At 38.6% G+C, this 26,724-nt stretch overlaps 1 protein-coding gene across 2 annotated transcripts in view; it reads left to right on the plus strand.

Moving 5' to 3' along the window:
- HECTD2 (HECT domain E3 ubiquitin protein ligase 2) overlaps positions 1 to 22,687 on the plus strand; it is a 74,082-nt gene extending 51,395 nt beyond the window's left edge. For both annotated transcript variants that reach the window (XM_084635603.1, XM_084635604.1), the window contains 9 exons: positions 633 to 765; positions 1,564 to 1,652; positions 3,112 to 3,270; positions 5,457 to 5,531; positions 6,424 to 6,511; positions 6,762 to 6,868; positions 12,483 to 12,598; positions 13,460 to 13,603; positions 20,537 to 22,687. In XM_084635603.1, coding sequence (XP_084491729.1) covers positions 633 to 765; positions 1,564 to 1,652; positions 3,112 to 3,270; positions 5,457 to 5,531; positions 6,424 to 6,511; positions 6,762 to 6,868; positions 12,483 to 12,598; positions 13,460 to 13,603; positions 20,537 to 20,657 — 1,032 coding nt within the window. In that variant the 3' untranslated portion in view covers positions 20,658 to 22,687. The remainder of the gene's footprint in view (positions 1 to 632; positions 766 to 1,563; positions 1,653 to 3,111; positions 3,271 to 5,456; positions 5,532 to 6,423; positions 6,512 to 6,761; positions 6,869 to 12,482; positions 12,599 to 13,459; positions 13,604 to 20,536) is intronic.
- The last annotated feature ends 4,037 nt before the right edge of the window (positions 22,688 to 26,724 follow it).

Genomic DNA, 26,724 nt, shown 5'->3' on the forward strand with positions numbered 1-26,724 from the left:
GCCTTGACTCCCAAGATGGCTTCCAAGCCTGGACAGAGACCTCATGAGTCAGGAGGGAGAGTGGCCAAACAATTATGATTAGCTAAGGGGGTGAGAGAACCTGGATTTGTGCAGGAAATGGCCCAACTTTATTATCATGCACATTGTGTAAAGAGTTGTCACTTTGGATGGGCTATCACCAGCAGGAGAGTGAATTTGTGTGGGGGGGTGGAGGGTGAGAAAACCTGGATTTGTGCTGGAAATGGCCCACCGGATGATCACTTTAGATAAGCTATTACCAGCAGGACAGTGGGGTGGGAGGAGGTATTGTTTCATATTCTCTGTGCATAAATAAAGTCTGCTGCAGTTTCCACGGCATGCATCCGATGAAGTGAGCTGTAGCTCACGAAAGCTCATGCTCAAATAAATTGGTTAGCCTCTAAGGTGCCACAAGTACTTCTTTTCTTCCAGTCTAGACCGTTATTTTCATATAAACTTGAATTATGAATTAGAATTCAGTAACTTTATGGATTCATATTTCACTTGAAATAATAGCTGTAGAAATAAAATAAGCACATTTGTGTTATCCAGAAGTTCTGTAATATTAAATATGTTGGGAGTCTCTGATTTATTTAATTTTAATTTTTTAATAGCTGACACGGAAGAGGGCAGATTTGAAAAAAAAGTTGAAAGTTACATTTGTAGGGGAGGCTGGTCTTGATATGGGTGGCTTGACAAAAGAATGGTTTCTTCTCCTTATTCGCCAGATTTTTCACCCAGACTATGGTGAGTCCTCATAATTTACTTCTTTAAGATTAACAGATTAAAAACATGATGAATTAAAAACAGGGATGGATAGGCATTTTTAGTTTTTCAAATGTTTAGCCATCCACCTTGGATCTTTTTTTTAATATTCTCTATTGGGTCACGTAGCCTGAGCCCTCCAAGCCCGAGTTGGCTGGCAAAGGCCAGCTACAGGTTTTTCTTTGCTGTGTAAACATACCTTCAGTGTCTGTAAGCTGAAGCACAATAATTGTGTATAGATGTGGGACTTGCCTGCATGAGGGCCAGCTCCTTATTTGAGAATTGTGAACATGGTAGTCAGTATTGTGCTATCCAGTGGGTCTCTGTCTCCTCAATTTCTAAATCACATATCCCAAGGCCATTATTAGAACATATTTTGCTCTTGTTTTTTCCAGCAATTTTGACTCACTCTAACTCTCTAATTTTTGGCTCCATAAATATGGATCTTAAATACAATTCTTTAGCAAATTGACTTTAACATTGTCAATTTCACTATTGTTTGGTGATTTCTGTGAGACAGCCCACAACCATGCCTTACATGGCAATACAGCTTGTGACATTAGTGTCAGTGAATATGTGCTGGCATCCTTCAAGATTGCCAAACAACTACCTGTACTGCTGTGGAAAGGAAGGAAAGTATCTAGAATGAGGGCACTCACTGATATACACACACTGTTAGCTAAAAAAAGGATGAAGAAAGCGTAAGACAAATATATGCTTTGGGGGGATTTTTTTCATTGCAGATAAATAATGTTGTGAAATAATTTTTACATTCCACAGGTATGTTTACATATCACAAGGATTCACACTGTCACTGGTTTAGCAGTTATAAATGTGATAACTACTCTGAATTCCGATTGGTTGGAGCTGTATCCTTTGCTGTCCACTTGAAGGTGCTACCTGCATAGTATTTTAATCAGTTACTAAATGTAAAAACAAAAAGCTAGGAAGTTCTGATTAAGTATAAATATACAATATCAGAATTAGTTTTTATTATGCTTTTATTTTTCAGTAAAAGATTTTTTTTTTTTTTGCTTTAAAAAGCTAAACAGAATACACTGACTAGTGATTCTTGTCGGAAAATACATATTGTGTGTATGTATACATATACATTACATACAAAAAACTACATTAAAATAATGTAAAGTCAGGAAAATCAAGCACTTCAAAGTTAGGAAATTAAGAATTAGATTTTTTTTAAAGTATGGAACTCCTATTAGTAACCAGTTTAAAATCTATTTTATAATAATAGTTCATAGACCGTAAAGTTTCATCTGTAAAATTGAATCTTTGGTTGAAAAAAGTAATTTCTTGCTGACTGTTAAACCAGTTGACATATAATCTAGTATAGGATACTCACACTGCTATTATAAATGACATAACTTATCAACAAAATGCTTAGCAATAAATAAACTGAATTTTTTAAAAAAATCATTAAACAGTATAGTCATTACAAATAGAATGAATACATACAGTAAACAGGATTTAATCTGCTAAATACAAAAAGAAAAACAGCCTGGTGGAATAGGCAGTAAATCGGATGGCTTATATATTTGTTTATTAGAACTGGCATATTTAGTAAATGGAAACCAATAGCCTGGTCTTATATTTAAACTTTGTATAAGGAAAATATCCCATGCTTTACCCAGTTGGCTGCCTGGCACAGGAAGGTTAAACTAATGGGATGTAATAACAAATCTGGCAGTAACCAGTAACAATCACAAAAGACGGGCAGCTTCTCTTGATGGATAATTAACTTCTCAGGTACAACAGTAATCATATTGATTTGTACAAAAATGTGTAAAATCAACCTGATTTCTCATTAATAGTTCCCAAAAACTCTGGATCTTTGTGCACTCCCACCAAATATGCCTGAATAGGCCTGCTGGTGACCTACACTGTCAGCATAAGTTTGTCTTAATGTGTTTAATTTTTATGGAAACATTGGTATGTTAAGACCTCTGTAGAATTTTTTAGATTAAAGATACCCATATCTATAGTTTCATTTTAACTTTTTTTCCATATTATAGTAGTTCAAAAAATGTTTCATGCTGTATTAGAATCTTAAGTATGAAGCAATTCAAGTGTTGAATAGAAGTGCATTATTTGATCGTGTTAATATTTTTTAGTTTAATAATTCTTACATTAGACAGTAGACTCTTAAAAGAATGATGGAAATGTTGAAAAAGGAACATATTTTCTTGCCTTTTCAGTTTTGTTTAATACTTACTTACAAAATACTCACTAACAGTGTAAAATATTCTTCCAAAAGTGATTTAAAAAGAATAATAAGAATATGATTTTCTACTTAACATCTGACATGTAAAGCTTATGGGACTTGCCGTGTATAACAGTATCACCTTGGATATTCGCTTCCCACCTTGCTGTTATAAGAAACTTTTGAGTCCTCCCATTGTTCCCTGTGATCAGAACACACCTGTAGGCATCAGTGATGTTTCATTAGATGACCTGTGTCATATTATACCAGTAAGTAAAAAGCAGTATTTTAAAGGATAGTTTATTTAAATAATAATTGGTTTCATTTATGGGTGCTTGGGTGCTTCGGTTTCATTTAAATGTTGCAGAACATTTCATTTTATAAGCCCCTTTTTTATATGCTTTCCAAACGACTCACCATTTTCTCTCTTCTTGAAGATCTTATTTATTTATTTTTTGCTTGTAAAAGATTGAATAAAATTTTCCCTTCTGCCATTTAAGTTATGGGAGTTAAAAAAGCAAAACTACACACAAACTCATGAAACTTCACTTCTAAGAAATTTACTATGCAGAACGCCACTCTAAGAGACCAGTGCTATATTTTGCAATCCATGGTATCACTAGATGCAGTAAAACTCTCAACGGTGTACATGAGTCAGTTCTGGATCTAAGCATTCTCAATGAAGTTACAAATGGCCTCGGCCATTTAATTGACCTCAGTTCCTCTATAGCCACCTGCTAGATCATTATCAGTCTTCATTCCTATGGTTTAAAAAAGCCCACAAAAGTTTTGTAATGGCCAGATTAATTTCTAATAATTGTAGTGGGGTTAGTTTCTACAATTGAGTAGCAATATTCTGAAATCTGCATCAGCACAAGATGATATATCCTAAAAAGAGTTTGGGAATCAAAAAAAGGTGCCCCATGCAGTTGGAAGATGTCGCTACCCTATCATTAAGGCACTTTGTATGCTGATGGGTACTTGCATTAGTGTTATTTTTTTGTGTGGCACCATATTCCAGGGTAGGGGTAAGAAGCATGAGCTCAGTCTTAAACTTCCCACCTGGATTGAAGTCTGACCTGCTCAACTCCTTTCTTCAGAAGTCTCAGAATCTTCGACTTTGAAATCAGAGATGATCTTTCGGTCCAGCTTCTCCAACAAAGAAACCATCAGATCATAAATTGAAGACAAGATCTTCAGATCTTATTTTTCCTGCCAAGAAACCACTTTATCTATCAGTAGGTTCCATTTTTGAATACTGAGAGTCATAGCTCCTCTTGCAGTCATATTGAAGAGGAAGGGGGAGGCAAAGCATTCCTCCAGATACACATACGCAGGCCAGACAGTAGATTTACCAAAGTGCATAGGAGCCTAAAGATGCATATAGGCGCCTAGTGGGATTTACAAAAGCACTCTGAGTTAAGTGCCTAACTCCCATTGACTTTGAGTGAGAGCTAGGTACCTAACCTACTTAGATATTTTTGTAAATTCCAGTAAGCACATAGCTGCATGTTTAGGTACCTATTTACCTTTGTAAATCTGGCCTATGGTGTCTTCATGCCACAAAGAGAAGTTACATAAGCATAAGATGGGCATGGAATGGGCTGTTTAGTTACCATCTGGACACACTGAGCCTTTCACTCAGGCTCATCACAGTTATTTGGGCATTTTGGGAGAAATACATTTCTCCCTCAGTAAAATGCCTCTGAATCCTCACTGTAGAAGGATAACATACAATAACAGAACCAAGTGGTGTCAAAGGAGTACTTTTTTTTTTTAAATTGAAGAGCTGCTCTCCCAATATTAGCATCTGATCTTGACCCCAGTGTCAAGAGTGTCGTGATTATTTAAACAACATAAAGCTGGAAACTAAACTTCAAGTAGCAGCCCTACAAATTTGCAAAATACATACATTCTGGATACAAGCATTCCAAGCAGTCACTTCCCTGGTAGAATAAGAGTTTAGTCTCTGTGGCACTGGGACTCCAGCTTACTTATTACAGACCTGGATACTAAATTTAATCTACTTGAATAAGTGTGATATAATGGTGGTAGGCAAAATACAGAAGCAGCCCCTTCTCTATGAGCTCTTTGTTTAGTTGTACCTTTCTTTCAAAGGTAACATCTGGGGAACAATTACTGATAAATCTCCTTTTTTCCATTTGTTTAAAAAAAATCTAACAGGGTTTTTTAGATCCATTTGTAGCTGATGTTTGAAAGATGAATTCAGTATGAACATACTGGAAATAAGTTCCTTTGCCTGGTGAGGGGAAAAATTCAAAATATAGTTATTAGTAGTTGAAAAATAATTTCTGCACATGTGGAGTAACAGGTTGCTTTATGTATAGTATGCTTTAATGTGCAATTTTGCCCATGGTGTTTCTCAGTAGTAAATTGTTGTACTTTAAAAGGACAAGGTGGAATTGTAGCTAATTTAGTAATTTTTTCCCCCCAGGAGTTGGCCCATGGACTAAGTGAGCTTCTATCCTATGAAGACAACGTTGAAGAAGACTTTTATTCAACTTTCCAGGTACTGTAGGAACACAGACTCTACAGTTTATAGTAATTATTGATCCATCTCAGGAGATTTATTCATAGGTAGAGTAGTCCATCATAGAGAGTGATTGCTGATTGTCTGGAGTTCAGTGGGGTTGGGGTTAAAGAACTATAAAGCTTGCCCTAGCTTTGAAAGAGTCAGTTTAGCCTGGAAGGTTGGCCCAGACAAAGGCTTGCTGTAGCTTTGGAGGATTTAGTAAATTTGGGATTCAAGTTGACCTGGAAGCCTGATTTAGGCAGAGACCTACCTAATTTGAAAGACTTTACCTAATCTGGGGGCTAGTTTTTGGCAAATGCTTGTACTAACTATTTGATATACTCCAGTCTGGAACACTGGCTTAAAGAGAATCCTGATCCAGTTATGAAAGATTTGGTATGCCATGGGAGTTTTAAACTTAGCAGAGGCTTGCTCTAATCTGGAATGATTTAGTTTAGCCAAGGAAGCTTGGGTTTAGGCCTGCAACAGCCTGAAAACGGTTGTTAGGCCTGACAAAGGCTTGTTAATCTAGTTCAAGGCTTTTTTGCTTTAGCTGGGAATTATACTGTCATCAGCTGGTATGAGAATTTTTATAACCTAAATTATTTTCAATTTTGTGGGACCTACAATTAAAAGAGAGTTTATTTCTTCTAATATATTTAATCTCCTAAATCCTTTTCTGCATCTTTCTCCTTTGTGGTATCTGAGCCTTACCACACAACTAACACATTTTAAATAGTATATTTGTTTGTTAAGAAAAATACTAAAAAGTATAACGCATAATTTTTAAAAATCTCTCAGAAATATGCAAAACTATTGATAAATGATTTATTTGCCATAATGGACCAAAGGTGTTACATGTACTATACCATCTTCTCTCTTTCTCCAGGTTTTTCAAGAAGAATTTGGAGTCATAAAATCTTATAACCTAAAGCCTGGTGGTGATAAAATTCCAGTTACGGCTCAGAATAGGAAAGGTACACTAAAGATATAAATATGCCAACTGCAATGCACCAAACTTCACTTGTAACTATAGATTTTGTTATTTAGCTGAGTAGTAAAAATAAAATTCAGAATGAACTTGCTAATGCTATGTAAAGTAAAATGTATTTTAAAAGTTTTAAATTATTTCAACTCTGTTTAAGATAATACAATAAATGATAGTCTGAAATAATTTTATTAATATCTAATATAAAGGGTATCAAATGTTTTTTTGTTTTTTTTTAGAATATGTGCAGCTTTATGTTGACTTCATTCTCAACAAATCAATCTACAAACAGTTTGCAGCTTTTTATTATGGATTCCATAGTGTCTGTGATTCATATGCATTGATGGTAAGAATAAGATGAAAAGTCTTATAGTAAACTTTATTTAATATTATCTTAAAGTTTGGTTTACTTCTATTATAAATCTGTGACAAAGAATTGAAAATGACTGATCTGAATTAGATAAATAAACTTTAATAATTTAACTGACTTTTTTCAGTGTTCATAGAGGCTCTGATTCAGCAAAATATTTAAGCAAATGCCTAATTTTAAGCATATGAGTAGTCCCACTGTGATCAATGGGCCTTCCTGAATATAACCACTCAAGAAAGAGATCTTGGAGTCATTGTGGATAGTTCTCTGAAAACATCAACTCAGTGTGCTGCGGCAGTCAAAAAAGCTAACAGAATGTTGGAAATCATTAAGGATAGATAATAAGACAGAAAATGTCATTTTGCCTCTGTATAAATGCATGGTATGCCCGCATTTTGAATACTGCATGCAGATGTGGTCATCTCATCTCAAAAAATATATATTGGAATTGGAAAAGGTTCAGAAAAGGGCAACAACAATTATTAGGGATATGGAACAGCGTCCATATGAGGAGAGATTAATAAGACTAAGATTTTTCAGCTTGGAAAAGAGACAAGTAAGGGGAGAGGGGTATGATAAAGGTCTATAAAATCATGACAGGTGTAGAGAAAGTAAATAAGGAAATGTTATTTACTCCTTCTCAGAACACAAGAACTAGGGGTCACGAAATGAAATTAATAGGCAGCAGGTTTAAAATGAACAAAAGGAAGTATTTCTTCACACAATGCACAGTCAACCTGTGAAACTCTTTGCCAGAGGATGTTGTAAAGACCAAGACTGTAACAGGGTTTAGAAAATAACTAGATAAATTCATGGAGGATAGGTCCATCAATAGCTATTAGCCAGGATGGGCAGGGACAGTATCCCTAGCCTTTGTTTGCCAGAAGCTGGGAATGGATGACAGGGGATGGATCATCACTTGAGGATTAACTGTTCTGTTCATTCCCTCTGAAGCACCTGGCATTGGCCACTGTTGGAAGATAGGATATTGGGCTAGATGGACCTTTGATCTGACCCAATATGGCCATTCTTATGTTCTTATGACCAGAAAACTATTTGAGAAAAACACTATATAATTGCATTAACATTTAGGACTCTGCAATATTACGGAGTTGGAAAGAATAGTGTTTTCATTGGAGAATCTTAAAGGTCTTTAAAGATATTTAATGTATTTCCTCTCACAATACTGCTAGTAAGTAACCAGTATGATCCCCCTTCTATAGACAGATAATTGCAACAGATTAAGGCCAAGATTTTTTTTTTTCTAATGGGTAGGATTTTTAACAGATAGGATTCAGTGTGGCCTGGTTTTTCAAAAGTGCTTATCACCCAGCAGTATTCACTAAACTTAGTGGCTGCTCATCTCTTTTGGAAATCAGGCCATTTATTTAGGAGCCTAAATGTGAACTCGAAACCTTAACTTTATATACCAGTTTTTTAAAATCTTGTCTTAAGTAACTGCAATTCTATAATAAAACCACAAATGGAACCTCTGTTTCCTCACTTTAGTCTTTAGTTTTAAGCCAGTGATTCCCAGGTGTGCAGAGCTAGATCCCCTCTTCTGTGGCAGGTTTGCAGAGGTGCCCCTCTGTCTCTCATGATTAAGGTTCCCAACCCTCCAGGATTGTCTTGGAGTCTCCAGGAATTAAAGATTAATTTTTAACTAAAGATAATGTCATGTGGTTAAACCTCCAGGAATTCATCCAACCAAAGTTGGCAACCCTACTCATGATATAGCCCAGGTGGTGTCACCTAGTGTAATCCATTCTCTTCCCCTCTCTATCCTTATTCTTATTCTATCCTTATAATCAAAGGGTGGGACTACTAGGGTCTGTTAATAAACAGTTCTTTGGGCATTTTTGGTGAATTTTAGGTTATTTTCATCTTAGAAAGTAATGGGAGAAAAAGCAAAGAGAAGTCACCCAAAACTCAGCAGAATGAACATAAAATCCTTCAGTAGACCCCACACCGCTGTCTGACATGAAAAACCATCCCTTGAAAATAATATTGTTCCCCATTTTTCCCCTGAAACTTCCCTTTTCTCCCTCACTTTTCCCCGTGGCTTGCCTCTTCCTAGTAGCCTACCTTGTTTTGGCTGCAAAAAATACCTCGTGGCTGCTCAGTTGCCTCCTCCCTGCTGACTGCTTCTTTTCAGTGCATGCAGGATCTGGCTCCAGACTAAACCCTTTACTGAGCTGAACACATCTCTAGACCATTAGAGAGGATCGGAACTGGAAGCCCAGTATGTGCAAGTGAGAAAGGATGCCAGCAGGTAGTAGAGGAAAGAGTGGTTGCCTGTCATGCACACCTGTGATGCTGACCAGGAGCTGAGTTACCTTGGGAAGGTTTTCTAAAGCGAAGCCTGTTCTGGCCAAATGAGGACTAATGGCAGATATACTGGTGGCTTCCCTCCTCTGCCCCTCCCCCATTTCTAGTTGGATTGTTGAGAGGGAGTTGTGAGGATCATGCAGTCTTGTGTACTTACAGGGGAGTAAATAATGGGTACAGTTTTACTCAAAGAGAACATGAAGAAAAGCCAGATAGCCATCTTAAAAGCCTTTCTGGGTCCCTCAGTTTCAGCCCCCCACTTATGGATCATCCCTACAGTGGGGCAGGAATCTGATAACTTCTCCGGCACCACTTCTTCTCTCTTCCAGTCTTTGCTGGCCTCTTCAGCTGCTATATCAGTTCCCTTTCTCATGAACCATGGGGCCAATCAGAAATTGACAGGGAGAAGAGCTGACACTGGAGCTTAGTCTCCATTAGTTTTTCACCACTTCTGCAACCTGATAGTTCAGCCACATAGTTTGCGAGTAGCCACAGGGCAATGTTGCATGTTTGAATATTATAATAATAATAACAACACTAGGTGGTAGACAATTGTCTTAATTGGAATTACTTAATTAGAGCTTATTAGTTAAAGATTCGTACAGTATGATACAGAATACTTTACTACCCTCTGTAAATTATGAAGAGATGGCATTGTTCTCTTTTTAAATATATAAAAATAACTGAGATGGCAACTTGCTCACTTCCAACTAACTTTTCAAAATTTATTCCTTTATATACTGGTTTAGAACAAAGACCGTTTATTTGTTGGGAGGGGAAAAACTACTTTCCCACAGTTGATTGTGTGTGTTCTGTTTTAATATTTTAATTTATTTAAATTAATACTTACGGAATTTTTATGGTATTTTAATTTACATGATTGATACGCTAAAGGGATTTCTAACCCCAGTTATTGTTATTAAGAACATCTGTTCCAGCAAGCATTTCCAAAGGAGTTAAAAACATCTTTGAATGTGTCATTTTTTATAAATTACAGAAAATATTTGTATTCACAAATACCCTCTTATTAATCACAGAACATAACTGGATTGTAAGCACCCTTTATCAGTTATCCAATCTTGTTCATTATATCATACTTCTATAGTAATAAGTATTCTCTGTTAGTGCCAGGATTCCCTTGACATCTGTTTTAGATTAAAGGAGTTAAAGTATACACATTTCATTACTGAGTACATGCCTTCCTTCATTTTCTTACTCAATAAAGTTTAACTTAAGCACAGAAAAAGGATTTTAGTTAATGGGTTTGGTTATACGGGTTTTACGATATCAGTGGAGATTGAATATGACTGACAACCAGAAATCCCAATCAAGGAGTATCTTTCCCACTTACTGACCAGAGAGCAGTGAATTTGGTGAGATTGCAACAGAAGGCCCTCTGGTCACTGGGACAGTTAATTACTTCCTGGACAGGGAAGAGCCTATTAAGGTGGCTTGGAACCGGTTTTATGGTACTGTGGCTCCTAATCTGACCAACAGCATGTCAATGAATTGCTCCAAGGTCTAGCTTCTGATTGATTGGGAGCTTTTCGGGTCCTGAAATTAAGATGTCACAGGTTCATACGTACTTGTTCCCTGCTCCCTACATTTGCAGGCACCACACTAGTACTTCAGGAAGAAGGGGGAAAGATTTAAAACTAGTAGTGTTCTCAGGGCGAAGACTCCATTCTCAACACCTGGAGCATCGGAATATTATACAGAAAGAACCAGATGACCTAGAGGACTGGGGTAGTAGAAATTAGATGAAATTTAATAATATCAAGTTCAAAGACATGCACTTGGGGAATTATAATACCAATTTCTACTACAAGCTGGGGCTCAGCCTTTGGAGGCAACAGAACAGGAGAGAGACCTGGGTGTGTGGGTTCATCCCAGGATGGCTATGGCTATCAATGAAAGGCAGTTGTGAAAAAGGTAAATGTGATCCTAAGATGTATCAGGAGAGGTATTTCTAGTAGAGATTGGGAAATATTAACACTATTGTACAAGGCAGTGGTAAGACCTCACCTGGAATACTGCATACAGTTCTGTTCACCCATGTTCAAGAAAGATATATTCAGACTGGAACAGGTGCAGAGAAGGGTTACTAGGACAATTAGTGCATGTGGGGCCTATCTTATGAGAGGAGGCTGAAAGAACTTAGTTTCTTTAGCCTAGCAAAATGAAGGCTGAGTGGGGGATGTGAGTGTGCACAAATATATCAAGGAGGTAAACACCAAAGAGGGAGAAGAGCTAGTTAAATTAAAGGAAAATGTTGACAGAGGAACAAATGAGTATAAATTGTCCATGAACAAATTAAGGCTCAGAAATTAGAAAGTTGCTAACCATCAGAGGAACTTCCCAATAGGAGTAGATTGGGCAAGCAATCTAATTCTAAGATAGAACTTGATAAATTTATGAGTGGGATTGTATGATGGGGTGACATGCTGTGACTGGGGGGTTGAGCGTAGTGGCCCAGAGGTGTATTCTGTATTTTTTTTCCTCCTCCCTCTGAAGTATGAGATAGGACACTTGACAGGATGGGCCAGTGCTATGAGGCATAAATGGAGTTCCTTCTCAGATGCTTGGCTGGTGAGTCTTTCTCACATGCTGAGTGTCATACTGATCACCGTTTCTGTTTTCAGGAATGAATGTCCCCAGGTTAGATTGGCAGGAATCATGGGGAGTTTTGCCTCACTCTGCAGCATGGCATGCATGTCAATTGTTAGAATCATCTGAGTATATCTAACCTAATCAATTCCCTGCAATCGCAGAGGCCTTGAGTATTAGTGCTACTCACTCCTTCCTGTTCTCTAGCTGTGGCATACAATAGTTTACTGGTGTTGGGCTCAGTACAGGGTAATTGAGTTCAGTTTAGGGCCTGTGGATGTGTAGGAGGTCAGACTCGGTGGCCTAAATCTCTGACTCTAAGTAAGTAAGTGTAAACATTAGGAGGAAAGGGGAATAAAGGTAATAGTAATAACAACCCACTAATGGATATTAGCCACATTTATCTTGCTTGTTAGTACAGGATTTTAAAATTAAGCGCTGAGGAATTGATCTTCCTGCAAAATAGTAAATACTGGAGTTCACATATCAACTTTTATCCATGAAAAATGTTCATAGGAAAATAACACACTTTGTCTACAATACATAACAAAACATCTGCAATTTAATTTTTCAATTCTTAGTCTGAATCGTATTAGTATCATTATATATCTTTTAAAAAAGTGTTCTGCCAGCAAATGTTATGACTTTTTGGCAGCTACTTCGTCCAGAAGAGGTTGAAATTCTTGTTTGTGGAAGCCCTGAACTAGATATGTATGCTCTACAGAGAAACACCCAGTATGATGGCTACCTGAAAACTGATCTCACTATACGGTAGACTTAATTTTTAATCTTCTTAATATTCATATAGAAGAACAGTATAGACTGATGCACTAATGGGAGCAATTAAAATCTGAATTTCAATATAGTCATTAAGTACTAAGATACAAGTTTAGTTTTAAAAAGGTTATCTCAAAATGACATTAAAATACTGTAGTCTTATTTCCTTTAGTAGGAAAAGTTATATTAGTTGAACCTCCTTAGCTATGCCAAGTGTCTTTAAAAGGACACAATTGGTTTAAGTCTAGTCAGTTTCAGGTACTACACTAAGATACTGTGTGGTTTTACATTATTTTCCTATATTTTAAAATGTTATCTCTCTTCTCTGATGATGTGTGAAAGATCCACACAAACTGGGGCAACTGTCTATACACAAAATATAAAATGCATAAAAAATTGAGAAGAAAATATTTCCATCTGATCTTTCTGTAATACCTAGTAACCCTTGGCATTTCTTGTAACTAATAGGTTTTAAACAACGTTTCAGACAGAAATGTAAATATGTATCTTTATCTAAACCAACGTTTGAAAAATAAGGGTTTGTAAGATACAGGCATGTAATCTATAGCTCAGCCAAAACATCTCTTCCCTTTGCCTCACTATGCCAGTTATAAAATCTGGCTCCAAATAATGGCGGGGGGGAGGAGTTGTATAGAGGAGTGTCACTAGCACATTTTTGATAACACAGTGTTTGAAAATGTACATAAATACTTTTTGCTTTTAAGTTCACCAGTTAACTATATATTTATGGGAATTTTTATATTAAGTGACAATATCTGAGCCTAGGGTGTAGTGATAACTTTACATTGCTTTTATCAAGATATTAACTCTCCCCTTCCCTAATGAATCCTGTAGATACTTTTGGGAGGTAGTACTCGGATTTCCTCTTGATCTCCAAAAGAAGCTGCTGCATTTTACTACAGGAAGTGACAGAGTACCTGTGGGAGGGATGGCTGATTTGAATTTCAAGATTTCAAAGAGTGAAACGTCCACTAACTGGTAAATAATTTTCAGTTGTATTCTTAAATATTTTAACAGAAGAGTCTTGCTGTAATTTGTGTATGTACTGTAAAGAAAAAGCAAACTGATTGAGAAACTATATTAGTTCCTTTAGCTTGGTTTACAAATATTATTAAAACCAGGTATTGTTTTACAAATATAGCAGATGTTCATCTAATACAGTGCTAGCTCTCTAAGCAATGTGTAACTCTGAAGTCCAGTTTCTGCTTTTTAATACAAGTGGTCCTTATGCTTCAATTCAGAGAAGCAATTTGCATTAGTCCTTGACTGGGGCTGAGCTGGTGAAAAATAAACTACCATATTTACCAGGAGTTCTGCTGGATCCATTTGGGTGTTCATCACTATGGATACCAGTCTCCGCAGCTTGGAGGATGCTCTTGTTTCTTACAGCTGATCTGAATCAAGCTTTTTAGCATGAGCCCTGAACAGACTGACCATTGCTTTGGGATCTCTATCGAGTAAATGGACAGATGGTCCAGAGGTTCTTCTCTGTAGGTGAAACAAGAGAGTCTGTAACATGAAATTAAAGGTTAAATATTTGTGTGCTCTGCTGGAACCTTTTATATCCTTTTGAACTCATGCGGGAAGTTTCTCATTCCTTACTAGCAAGCTAGTTTTTTGGATGGCTGTTTTCTCCAGAAGGTTAGGAGAAATTCAGCTCAGTTAATTTGGAGAGCTATATAAAGAAGCTTACTATCACCAGAAATTCCTGGTTCCACTTTGCATTGTCAAGTCTTCAGCATCACAAGTAATCATAGATTTGAAATAAGTACAGTACATGAGATCTTTTTTCAAAAATTCATTTATTGTAATTGGCCTTATCATAATATTATAATGCTTCTACTGATTTTTAGATCAACAGACTCATGAATCCAGTAATATGTTAAAGGAATATCAAGGCAAGAAAATTGCGAGCTGACTGCTAATCTGTTCTTAACTTGGTCCCATTTTTAAATTCTCAAAATTGTATATGATCTTATATATATTTGGGTACACGCAACACATATCTTCCTGTTGTCTGGTGCAGTGGCACAATTTAAAAATGGAGTAGTAGCTTTTAAATAAAAGGTGTATGTTAAAATAATGTAGGCCCTATTCCTACAATGTCATCTTTGCAGTCAGATTCTTGCACCCATGCAGAGCCATATTGGCTTCCATGTGCCTCTTCATAAGCATAAGGATCCACCTGCATGGATCATATTACAAGATCCAGGCCGTAGTAATGGCCAAAATTTTCAAATCTGAGTGCCCAATATTAACCTCCTACATTCATTGGATATGTACCTCGTAGTAAAAGTGGCCTGAGTTTTAAAGATGCTGAGCACCTGCAGCTCCTGTTGACTTTAGTGAAATGCGTGGATTCTCAATGCTTGTAGACATCTGTAGCCCGGCCTTCAATGGCCTAAAGGCTGTGATTTTTCAAAGAAAGTTATGCCATTTCTGAGAGCATTTGAAAATCCCACCCCAAATACGAATTTAGAAACTTAACTTTAGACATCTAGCTTTGGAAATTTGCCAATATGTCCAGTCAGTTTCATACCTCAAACTGAGCTGAACTGTAATTCCATACATATTCCACTACTGGTGCATGTGCAGCCCCTGCACTTGATTTTGGGATTCTTTTGGCTACCAATATCCATATGGGGCCATGCCTATGCTCTTGGTGTCCTTGTGCCTCCCACATAAGTGTTTAAGGGTAGGGAAACCCTACCCATCCTTCAGTTCCTTCTCAGTGCCCATGGCTACAAGTTGGAACTTCAACAGTGGCTGAGCCTCTTGATCACTGTGCCCGTTCTGTTGTTTGTAAATACCTTCATGTTAGGATTAGCTTTTTACTTAGCATTTCCTTTCTCTTTGAAAACAAAAAAAATTCTCTAAACGACTTCACCTGGAACCAGGGTTAGTCCTTATAGCAGAATAGAAATTTCCACGATTTTAAGAATTGTCCTTGTGAGGCAGTAACACCACTTAATGATGGGTATATGGGTGTTTATGCCTTACCAAAGGGGCACGTTCCTGAGAGAGGTGCCATTTTGCAAATCATTCTTGAAGCAAACACCAAAGGGAAGAGAGACTCTCAAGAAGCTTCTTTTACTGGAGAGGTCTATGCCTCTTCAGATATTGGAGTGGCTGGACATGAAATTCCTGAACAGTCCTCTTCCAAAAGTGCGCCAGTCAGCTCTTCAGTCTACTCTCTGAGGCACATGTCTAAGGGACCTTCCTCTCTGGCTGGTAAAATATCTGAGGTTGGGGGAGAAAGGAGCATTGCACCTCTAAGGGCCACAGATCTAGGTGCCCCCTCACTAGGTCCTCTGATTCTGCTACTGAGAAGGGTAGTTCAAATGAGTGGGTATCTCTCTGGCACCCAGTCCACACCAGTCACCATATCCTAGTACCAGCTCCCACAAAGCATCATATATCATCCAGAACTGACTTGTCATTGAGGCTGCTGGTACCAGTCTCTTCCATTCACTTGGTACCACCATGCTCAGTACCAAGACCCTTTGCAGCATCAACAGACCTCACACCCTCTGCAGGACCATTGTTGTTGTTCATCTAACTTCCTTCTGAAGTACCAACCACTACTCTGTCTCTTCAGTACTGAGCACATCTGTGGTACCAGGTAGACAACATACTAAAGGCTTGCCTAGCACCTGAGCTGGTACTGCTCCACCATTAAAAGAGTAGTAGTTTTTCTCCTCCTCTCATTCATAGAATCATAGAATATCAGGGTTGGAAGGGACCTCAGGAGGTCATCTAGTCCAACCCCCTGCTCAACGCAGGACCAATCCCCAATTAAATCATCCCAGCCAGGGCTTTGTCAAGCCTGACCTTAAAAACTTCTAAGGAAAGAGATTCTACCACCTCCCTAGGTAACACATTCCAGTGTTTCACCACCCTCTTAGTAAAAAAGTTTTTCCTAATATCCAACCTAAACCTCCCCCACTGCAACTTGAGACCATTACTCCTTGTTCTGTCATCTGCTACCACTGAGAAAAGTCTAGAACCATCCTCTCTGGAACCACCTCTCAGGTAGTTGAAAGCAGCTATCAAATCCCCCCTCATTCTTCTCTTCTGCAGACTAAACAATCCCAGTTCCCTCAGCCTCTCCTCATAAGTCATGTGTTCCAGACCCCTAATCATTTTTGTTGCCCTTCGCTGGACTCTCTCCAATTTCTCCACATCCTTCTTGTAGTGCGGGGCCCAAAACTGGACACAGTACTCCAGATGAGGCCTCACCAATGTCGAATAGAGGGGAATGATCACGTCCCTCGATCTGCTCGCTATGCCCCTACTTATACATCCCAAAATGCCATTGGCCTTCTTGGCAACAAGGGCACACTGCTGACTCATATCCAGCTTCTCGTCCACTGTCACCCCTAGGTCCTTTTCTGCAGAACTGCTGCCTAGTCATTCGGTCCCTAGTCTATAGCTGTGCATTGGGTTCTTCCGTCCTAAGTGCAGGACCCTGCACTTATCCTTATTGAACCTCATCAGATTTCTTTTGGCCCAATCCTCCAATTTGTCTAGGTCCCTCTGTATCCTATCCCTGCCCTCCAGCGTATCTACCACTCCTCCTAGGTTAGTATCATCCGCAAATTTGCTGGGAGTGAAATCCACACAATCCTCCAGATCATTTATGAAGATATTGAACAAAACCGGCCCCAGGACCGACCCCTGGGGCACTCCACTTGACACCGGCTGCCAACTAGACATGGAGCCATTGATCACTACCCGTTGAGCCCGACAATCTAGCCAACTTTCTACCCACCTTATAATGCATTCATCCACCCATACTTCTTTAACTTGCTGACAAGAATACTGTGGGAGACCGTGTCAAAAGCTTTGCTAAAGTCAAGAAACAATACATCGACTGCTTTCCCTTCATCCACAGAACCAGTAATCTCATCATAGAAGGCAATTAGATTAGTCAGGCATGACCTTCCCTTGGTGAATCCATGCTGACTGTTCCTGATCGCTTTCCTCTCATGTAAGTGCTTCAGGATTCAGAGTAACAGCCGTGTTAGTCTGTATTCGCAAAAAGAAAAGGAGTACTTGTGGCACTTTAGAGACTAACCAATTTATTTGAGCATGAGCTTTCGTGAGCTACAGCTCACTTCATCGGATGCATTCCACGGTATGCATCCGATGAAGTGAGCTGTAGCTCACGAAAGCTCATGCTCAAATAAATTGGTTTGTCTCTAAGGTGCCACAAGTACTCCTTTTCTTTTTGCTTCAGGATTGATTCTTTGAGGACCTGCTCCATGATTTTTCCGGGGACTGAGGTGAGGCTGACTGGCCTGTAGTTCCCAGGATCCTCCTTCTTCCCTTTTTTAAAGATTGGCACTACATTAGCCTTTTTCCAGTCATCTGGGACTTCCCCCGTTTGCCATGAGTTTTCAAAGATAATGGCCAATGGCTCTGCAATCACAGCCGCCAATTCCTTTAGCATTCTCGGATGCAACTCGTCCGGCCCCATGGACTTGTGCACGTCCAGCTTTTCTAAATAGTCCCTAACCACCTCTTTCTCCACAGAGGGCTGGCCATCCACTCCCCATGTTGTGATGCCCAGCGCAGCAGTCTGGGAGCTGACCTTGTTAGTGAAGACAGAGGCAAAAAAAGCATTGAGTACATTAGCTTTTTCCACATCCTCTGTCACTAGGTTGCCTCCCTCGTTCAGTAAGGGGCCCACACTTTCCTTGGCTTTCTTCTTGTTGCCAACATACCTGAAGAAACCCTTCTTGTTACTCTTGACATCTCTTGCTAGCTGCAGCTCCAGGTGCAATTTGGCCCTCCTGATTTCATTCCTACATGCCTGAGCAATATTTTTATACTCTTCCCTGGTCATATGTCCAACCTTCCACTTCTTGTAAGCTTTTTTATGTTTAAGATCTGCTAGGATTTCACCGTTAAGCCAAGCTGGTCGCCTGCCATATTTACTATTCTTTCGACTCATCGGGATGGTTTGTCCCTGTAACCTCAACAGGGATTCCTTGAAATACAGCCAGCTCTCCTGGACTCCTTTCCCCTTCATGTTAGTCCCCCAGGGGATCCTACCCATCCGTTCCCTGAGGGAGTCGAAGTCTGCTTTCCTGAAGTCTAGGGTCCGTATCCTGCTGCTTACCTTTCTTCCCTGTGTCAGGATCCTGAACTCAACCAACTCACGGTCACTGCCTCCCAGATTCCCATCCACTTTTGCTTCCCCCACTAATTCTTCCCGGTTTGTGAGCAGCAGGTCAAGAAAAGTTCCCCCCCTAGTTGGCTCCTCTAGCACTTGCACCAGGAAATTGTCCCCTACGCTTTCCAAAAACTTCCTGGATTGTCTATGCACCGCAGTAGACAATCCAGGATGCAATAGCAGGTTGGGGTGACCATCTCATTCCCTGGAGTCCTTTGATCCTTACACACCAGAAAAGGATTCTAGAGCGCATTGCTACCGTCTAAAGCCCAAAATTCTAGGAGAGACACTATGCCTTGACCCCCATGGTTCAATATCCATACCAGGACCCCAGCAGTCATACTCACTCTCATGGCTCCCTGTTCAATATTCTTACCAGCACCCTGGCAACCATCCCTCACGCACAGCAGAGCCCATCTGAGAAGTATCAGAGATTCCAAACAAGGAAACCATCAGCTTCTGCTGCATCATCATTTTATCCACCATTGCTATTGAAAGCCTTGGTCACAGATGCCTCCAGTCTAGGGTGGGGAGCCCACCTAGACAATCTTCAGACACAAGGTCCCTGCACTTCTCAGGAAGTCTAGTTGCATATAATACTAAAATACCTCCTGTCTTTTAGGGAGCTTTTAGACAGTTCTGAATTCCTTAAGGTTCACCTAACAGCCATTTCAGCTTTCCATCTTCCCATTTGATTCAGAGCTAATCAGCATTCTCACACCTCACAGTAGGTAGATTCCTGAAGAGCCTTATAAGGGTATATCTCCCAGTCAGGGACCCTCCTCTTCCTTAGGATCTTAACCTCATGCTGACAGGTTTGATGGGTCTTCCCTCCCCCATCCCTTTGAGCCCCTAGCTACACATTCCCTCTTGTCCATCAAAACAGCCTTCCAGATTGCAATAACAGCAGCTATCAAGGTAGGAAAAATGCATATGCTCACTGCAGAACCTCCATAGACAATATTTCAATGAGGCCTCACCCAAAGGTGTTGCTAAAGGTAGTCTCTGACTTCCATTCAACCAAGTAATACACCTGCCTGTGTTCATTCCCAAGCCATATGCCAACAAGGAAGAATTATAGGTTACTCCACCAGGGCTTAAGCAGCTTTTACAGCTTTTTAAGAAGCATTTTGCTACTAGAAATATGTAGGGAAGCAACTTCGGAATTCCATGCATACATTTTACCAAATATTACTCCACAGATGAAGCATCAAGATCTGATGCTCCTTTTGGCAGAGCTATCTTATTGTTAGACTCCAAGCACCCACCTCCTGTGATATAGGTCACTGCTTGTGAGTCACCAACAATGGAATATATATGGACAACTAACCTAAAAGAAAATTGTTACTTTGGTTCTTCAAGATGTGTTAGCCATTTATATTCCACAGCCCACCTTCCTCACTACTACAGAGTCTCATAATACCTGGATTCTGTATTGGCGAAGAGTCTGAGGGTTAGTTGGGGTTTCCTCACCTTTTGTGCACTGAGGTGAGAGTCACAAGGACACCGGTGGCCAAAAAGAATCCAAACTCGGCATGGGGCACATGTGCACTAACCATAGAATACATATGAACAACACATGTTGAACCCCAGTTACTGTGAGGTAAGTAACACTTTCTTCATGTGGGTTTGTAAAAGTAATGCACGTAAATTACAACAATACAGGTAATATCGTAATGCTATAAAATTTATGTTAAAAACAAATGGTGCATTATTTTTTTAAATATTTTTAGGTTGCCTGTGGCCCACACGTGCTTTAACCAGCTTTGCCTCCCTCCTTACAAGAGCAAAAAAGAACTGAAGCAGAAGCTGATCATTGGAATTTCAAATGCAGAAGGTTTTGGTCTAGAATAATTTGAAAGGTTTAAAATACAGGATTTTTTTATGTAGCACTCACTTTCCTCTTATTGTGCCTTTAAGCTTTTCATGTTTGTCTCTTGATACTGTGCCAGTCTTATCCAATTTAAAACATGATTTTTTTAGTTAAATGCAAAGTGCGTTTGTTTTTGCTGTATGGCAATACATTTACTGCTTTTTTTTTTTCACAAAGTAATTTTCATAAAATACAGAATGCTGCATTACTTGACAGAAGAAAGCCGCCAGAGGTGACAAATTCCAGGTTACAGTTTTGAGTCTGATTATTCTTGGAGCACTTTATAATTAATCATAATTTACATCCGGATGCATGTTCCACTGGGAAAGGAAACATAAAAGGTTTATTGATTAGATAAGCCAAGTGGCAGAATGTCTTCAATTAATACACGCAGTAGCAAAGTGTATAACTGCCATTCATGTGAGACACGGGGCCATATTTTCATATTGAGACATAAAGCAATTACAGCCTAGATGAAATGTATACAGTTTTAATGTTCTGGCTTTCGTTATGAAATAATTAAGCAGGATATTTAAAAAGCATGTAAATAACTGCCTGTGGAAAAATAGAATTTTGATAGTGCCATTAATTGCTAAAGATTTATTTTTACAAATACACAGTTTTAGATGTTATATATTCAGCTTTTACAGATCAACAGAATTGATTTGTACAGGAATGTTAAAAGTACTATTTTCAGTATAGCTGGACTCAAGGACAAACTTTAAGTATTAAACAACCTGCATGTAAATCTTATGAAATTGGCAGCAAACTAATCAGTTTGGCTGTAGATATTGTAGTTTTGTAACCATGGCTTACTTAAAGAAATTGGATGTTGACAGGTAAATTCTAAATCTCTTTGAATAACTTAAGAAATAAGTGATATCCACATCACATGGAAAAATATTAAAATTTTAACTTGTGTACAATGCTGTCATTTGATCAACAACTTTATGCTAGAAATCTTTTACTAAAAGTTTATTAGAGTAAGCTATGACAAAAGTGAATACAAGAACATATCAAAATGCTGTATCTTTCATTTAACTTGAAGGTCGGTATTTAGACAATGTTTTGGTTTTTTCACTGCACACTAATAAAGTAAATGTAAAGATATTCTTGTCTGAAAGTTTTAGCAAATTTGGAGCTGAGGAAGAAACTGGTTGTAAAATGCAGGCATAATTACAAGTCCATTTTTATTCACAACCTGAGACAGTAGCAGCATACAGTATAGTATATTGTATTTTTTTACATCAAGTAATACCTACTGTATGTTCTATGGATTTTGCAATGGAACTTATTTGCAATAACAAAATATATAGTAATTTTTCTGATACTTTTCTTATTCTGGCTATTTCTTCCTTTCTATACTACTTACACACAACCAGCAGATTTCTACATTGGTTAGTAAACTAATCTGGCTACTCTGTAACCTTAATGCCATTAATCCTTTAGTAGATAATTACACATTTCATTCTGTTCTGATCCTTAAAGAAGGTAGTGATGGTTTTCCATTTTTATTTTATTAGGAATAGAGATTAGTGGTAGGATTTTTGAAAGCATTCAGCATTGGCCTAACTCAGCTCCTCTTTAAGTGAGTGGTAAAACTACCATTGACTTCAGTGGAAGCATATTTAGGCCAGTAATTGTTGCTTTTAAAAATACCACTCTAGAATTATATTTTTAATCTGAAAATGTAAAGTGAATCAGTTACACAAATCTCACTGCTTCACCACTGTACTGCCTGAACTAAAAAGACATTTAAAATGGGTAAAATACTAATAAGCACAAAAATGTGGGTGTATTTTAGAAGTCAGAATTATGTATATTTTTATTAAGTAAACTGGAAGCAAAATTTTTGTTTCTAGAGGGGGTGATTCATGGAAAGTTGTCTTATGCATTTTTGTTTATGAATTAATAGCTCTACAGTTTCTCATGTAAAAATGCACATGTCAATATTTTTATGACTCAAGCCCACATTTAATAACTGAAGCATTGTTTCTGCCTATCATTAAGATAAAAGCTTTACATTTTAATCTTTTATCATAAAATTGCACTTTGCCTTGGTTTAGTTTTAATTATTAAAAGCTTTTTGGGTTTACTGTGTAATATTACCTCAAAATTTTAAAAGCTATTATATTTGCATCCATTTTTAAATAAATTAGAGAACTGTCATTGAATTACATTTTATATTTCCTGACATTAAGTTAAATAATTGTAATTTTTGTATTTGTTAAATGAAAGCATTGCACAATATTTATGAAATAAGCCTCTGATCTCCTCATTTAACATTGTTTGCTCAACTACATTTTGTTTTTTGTCTTGCAATGTAATCCAACAAAACCTTCCTCCTCCTCCCTCACCCCCCTTTTTCTCTCTACAATTGTTTTGTACATTACCTAAGAAAATCTGGTTTGTATACATTTGTTCATTACTGGGTACCTATTTTTATGTATTGAAATTGTGAAGTCATTAAATCAAACACGTTTCAATTTCCAAGTCTGACCTATTTAAGTGCAGTATTTTTTCCATTGAAACATTTTCTTTGCACTAGCAGTTCATAATCTTCTATTAAATCTCTGCATGTTTCAATGAATAAGAAATCTTGACTTACTAATACAGAGGTACCCACCAAAAAGCCCTAAAATAATATTCCATATTCCATCTTGAACTACCGATGTTGCAATGTATACCATGCTAGAAACATAAGAATGTAAAATAGTGTTGATCCTGAACCTATTTCTCCTTATTTCCAGGAACAATCCTGATCCCTCAGCTTCAGGGCTGTTCTAATTTGTGATGATAGAAACTGGCTCAGATGTTATCATGCTCCAGCCATATCTCCTCTCAGTCCCACAATGACTGCTAAACCAGAGGGGAGATAAGGGTAAGGAGCAAGAACTATAGAACTAGGTTCTCTGCCTTTGCGCTGCCTGAGGTTTCCCCTATGCAGGCATAATCTCCAGCCAGCTGTTAAAGCCATCTTTCCTTCCCCTTTGCACTACTTGAGTGGCACACAGGGGACATAAGGGACCAATATCTGAACTATTTATTATAAATATCAGAGTGACTTAACTTTTAGGTCTGTATTCAATGAAGAAATGTTTTATTTTCTAAATATGCTGTTTCTTCATGAAGCTCAGCCGCTGGTATAAATCCTACTTCCAGCAAATGGAGATGGGGGGGAGCAATTCTCTTCTGACATCACTCTGTCAGATGACTTGCCCTAGTATCCTGTACCTGCTTTCATTTACCTTGCCAAATTTGGCTTCTCAGCCCTCTCACTGAGTCTTTCATCTGGTGAATGCAGGTTGTTAATCTTCACCACTGGTCACTTTTAGATCCTCTCAATTGATGGTACTATATTTATTATAATAACAGTACTCACTATGGACATGAGCCTGGTAGAAATAGACACTTAGGGCATCTTGTAATCTAGGACTGCTGGCTGCTGACAGAGAAGATTCTCCTGGTCAGTTGGCTAGAAAGTAGTGCAGCTGGTAGGCAATTTACCACTTCAGCTAGGATCCAAGTTCTAGACAGGAAAAATTCAAACAGACAGTAGCATAACCATTTGTAACTGTGTTGGCCCCAAGAATTTAGAGAGACAAGATGGATGAGGTTGGTCCCATCACAGATATTACTTCACCTGCCCCTTGTCTCTCCAGTATCATAATCAGTAGGTCAGGGAGCACAATGTAAGAGCATGGCAGCCAAATCCTCTTTTCAGCAAAAACGAGTTTTACGTATTCCCCATGGTCATCCATGTTACCAGGGGTTCTGAACTCCAGAGCAGACAGACTTCTAGAACTAATCAAGGGAAGGAAATGCACCAGTCAGCATTCCTCCTAATTTGCCACAAATGGAGTCCTCAGATGAATCTGATGGCTTTATGGTCAAACATAAAGAAAAATGTCATCTTCTCCAGAATCATTAGTTTTCATTATCATTATCATTAGGAATACGGGTGTTCTCTTTTTGGAAGTTTCACACAGGATATCTTCTGTTCTACCTCCCCATCAAATGAGCAAACAGTTAGTCGAGTCTTCCTGATAGCCAATGATGCTTTGGTTATGAGACTGACTGAATCTCTGCCTAGATCATTCTTTAATTCTTCCCTTCAAATGGGACATTCTGGCCTAAGATCCAGTCCACCATGAATACTGTGATCAAATATGTTAGTTGGGCTGGTTTATGAAGTGAGACTCATTAAGGAGGATTTTACAGCTATTTGCACATAAGTAGTCTACATTCCCTGTATGTTAATCTGGGTTCCTTAACAGCATCAATTTAAATCCTTTAAAAATGTGATTTTTTTTTAACACTCTTGCCTGAATATGGGCTCTCTTTAGATCCAGATTGCTGCTAGTGGGGCTTTAAAAGCAAAACGGTGCATTCTTCTGTGGCTTCTGATCAAGAAGTGGTGAGATTTTTTGGTTGGCTGGGTTATTATTAAAGCTAAGGAAGAATAGAATCTCTGTTCTAGCTCAGTGGTTCTAAATGCACTCTCAGAATCTCCTTCTGAACACCTGAAGAAGTTCTGAGGGATTTTGACTCTTAAAACTGATCTTCTGGCCAGGAGAATGTAGGAGCATAGGGTTTTGTTTTTGCTGGGGGGTTTTCCCCCTGCAAGAATCTCTGCCAGATTTTCCATAAGGACATGTTAGTGATTAAGACATTTGTTTTCCAAGATGGTTTCTCCTTTTCTGTTGGTACCTTTTGAATAACTGTCTGACCAATCCACCAGGATTCTCTCTCCTGGATCTCATTTTCATAATGTTTGTTTGGTGAAAATTCTAAGCTCTTAACAATTTTTATTCTCCAAACCAAGTGGTAACAGGATGGAGATTTGCACCATGCACAGCAGGGGATCATGCACCACCTACTGACTTGGAACTTCCCACAGTGGTTAACTAAAGAGTACCCCACAGGAGACACAGCGTTCCAGTTGCTAACTCAAGCTCTTTTACTTCGACTGATTTAAATACAATGGCTTTAACTAAAGACTATAAAAGGAAGATGGTAAGATGATTGTGTTACAGTGTAATAGTTACTAATATAGCCAAATTCCCAGCAAGATGTTCATAGCAATAGAAAATGTTTGTTTGAAAAATATCTCATTCTACAACGTATGTATGGGAGGGAGCAAAGTGGAGAAGATGGAGGAGTGGTCTGTTTTTGTAAGCAAACCCTTTACTGACAGGTTTCAGAGTAACAGCCATGTTGGTCTGTATTCGCAAAAAGAAAAGGAGTACTTGGGGCACCTTAGAGACTAACCAATTTATTTGAGCATGAGCTTTCGTGAGCTACAGCTCACTTCATCGGATGCATACTGTGGAAACGGCAGAAGACATTATATACACAGAGACCATGAAACAATACCTCCTCCCAGCAGGACAGTGAGTTTGGGGGGGGGGGTGAAAAAACCTGGATTTGTGCTGGAAATGGCCCACCTTGATTATCATGCATATTGTAGGGAGAATGGTCGCTTTGGATGAGCTATTACCAGCAGGAGAGTGAGTTTGTGGGGGGGGAGGGGCGGAGGGTGAGAAAACCTGGATTTGTGCTGGAAATGGCCCAACTTGATGATCACTTTACATAAGCTATTACCAGCAGGACAGTGGGGTGGGAGGAGGTATTGTTTCATGGTCTCTGCGTATATAATGTCTTCTGCAGTTTCCACAGTATGCATCCGATGAAGTGAGCTGTAGCTCACGAAAGCTCATGCTCAAATAAATTGGTTAGTCTCTAAGGTGCCACAAGTACTCCTTTTATTTTTGCGAAACCCTTTACTGTGTGTTTGGGCATCACCTAGCAAAAAGAGGCTTTGGGAACTACTGCAATACTAATGTTAAATAATAATTACAGAGTATATTGTATCTACTTTTATACAAATGAGCAGGACCCTGCCAAATTCGTGACCTATTTTGGTCAATTTCACAGTCATAGGATTTTTAAAATAGTCAATTTCAGGTTTCACGTGTTTACATCTGAAATTTCAAGGTGTTGTAATCATGGGGGTCACAACTCAAAAGGGGATCGTGGAGGGGGTCA

Source organism: Lepidochelys olivacea (genome assembly GCF_965140295.1).
Source record: "Lepidochelys olivacea isolate rLepOli2 genome assembly, chromosome: 7".
Taxonomy (NCBI): Eukaryota; Metazoa; Chordata; order Testudines; family Cheloniidae; genus Lepidochelys; species Lepidochelys olivacea.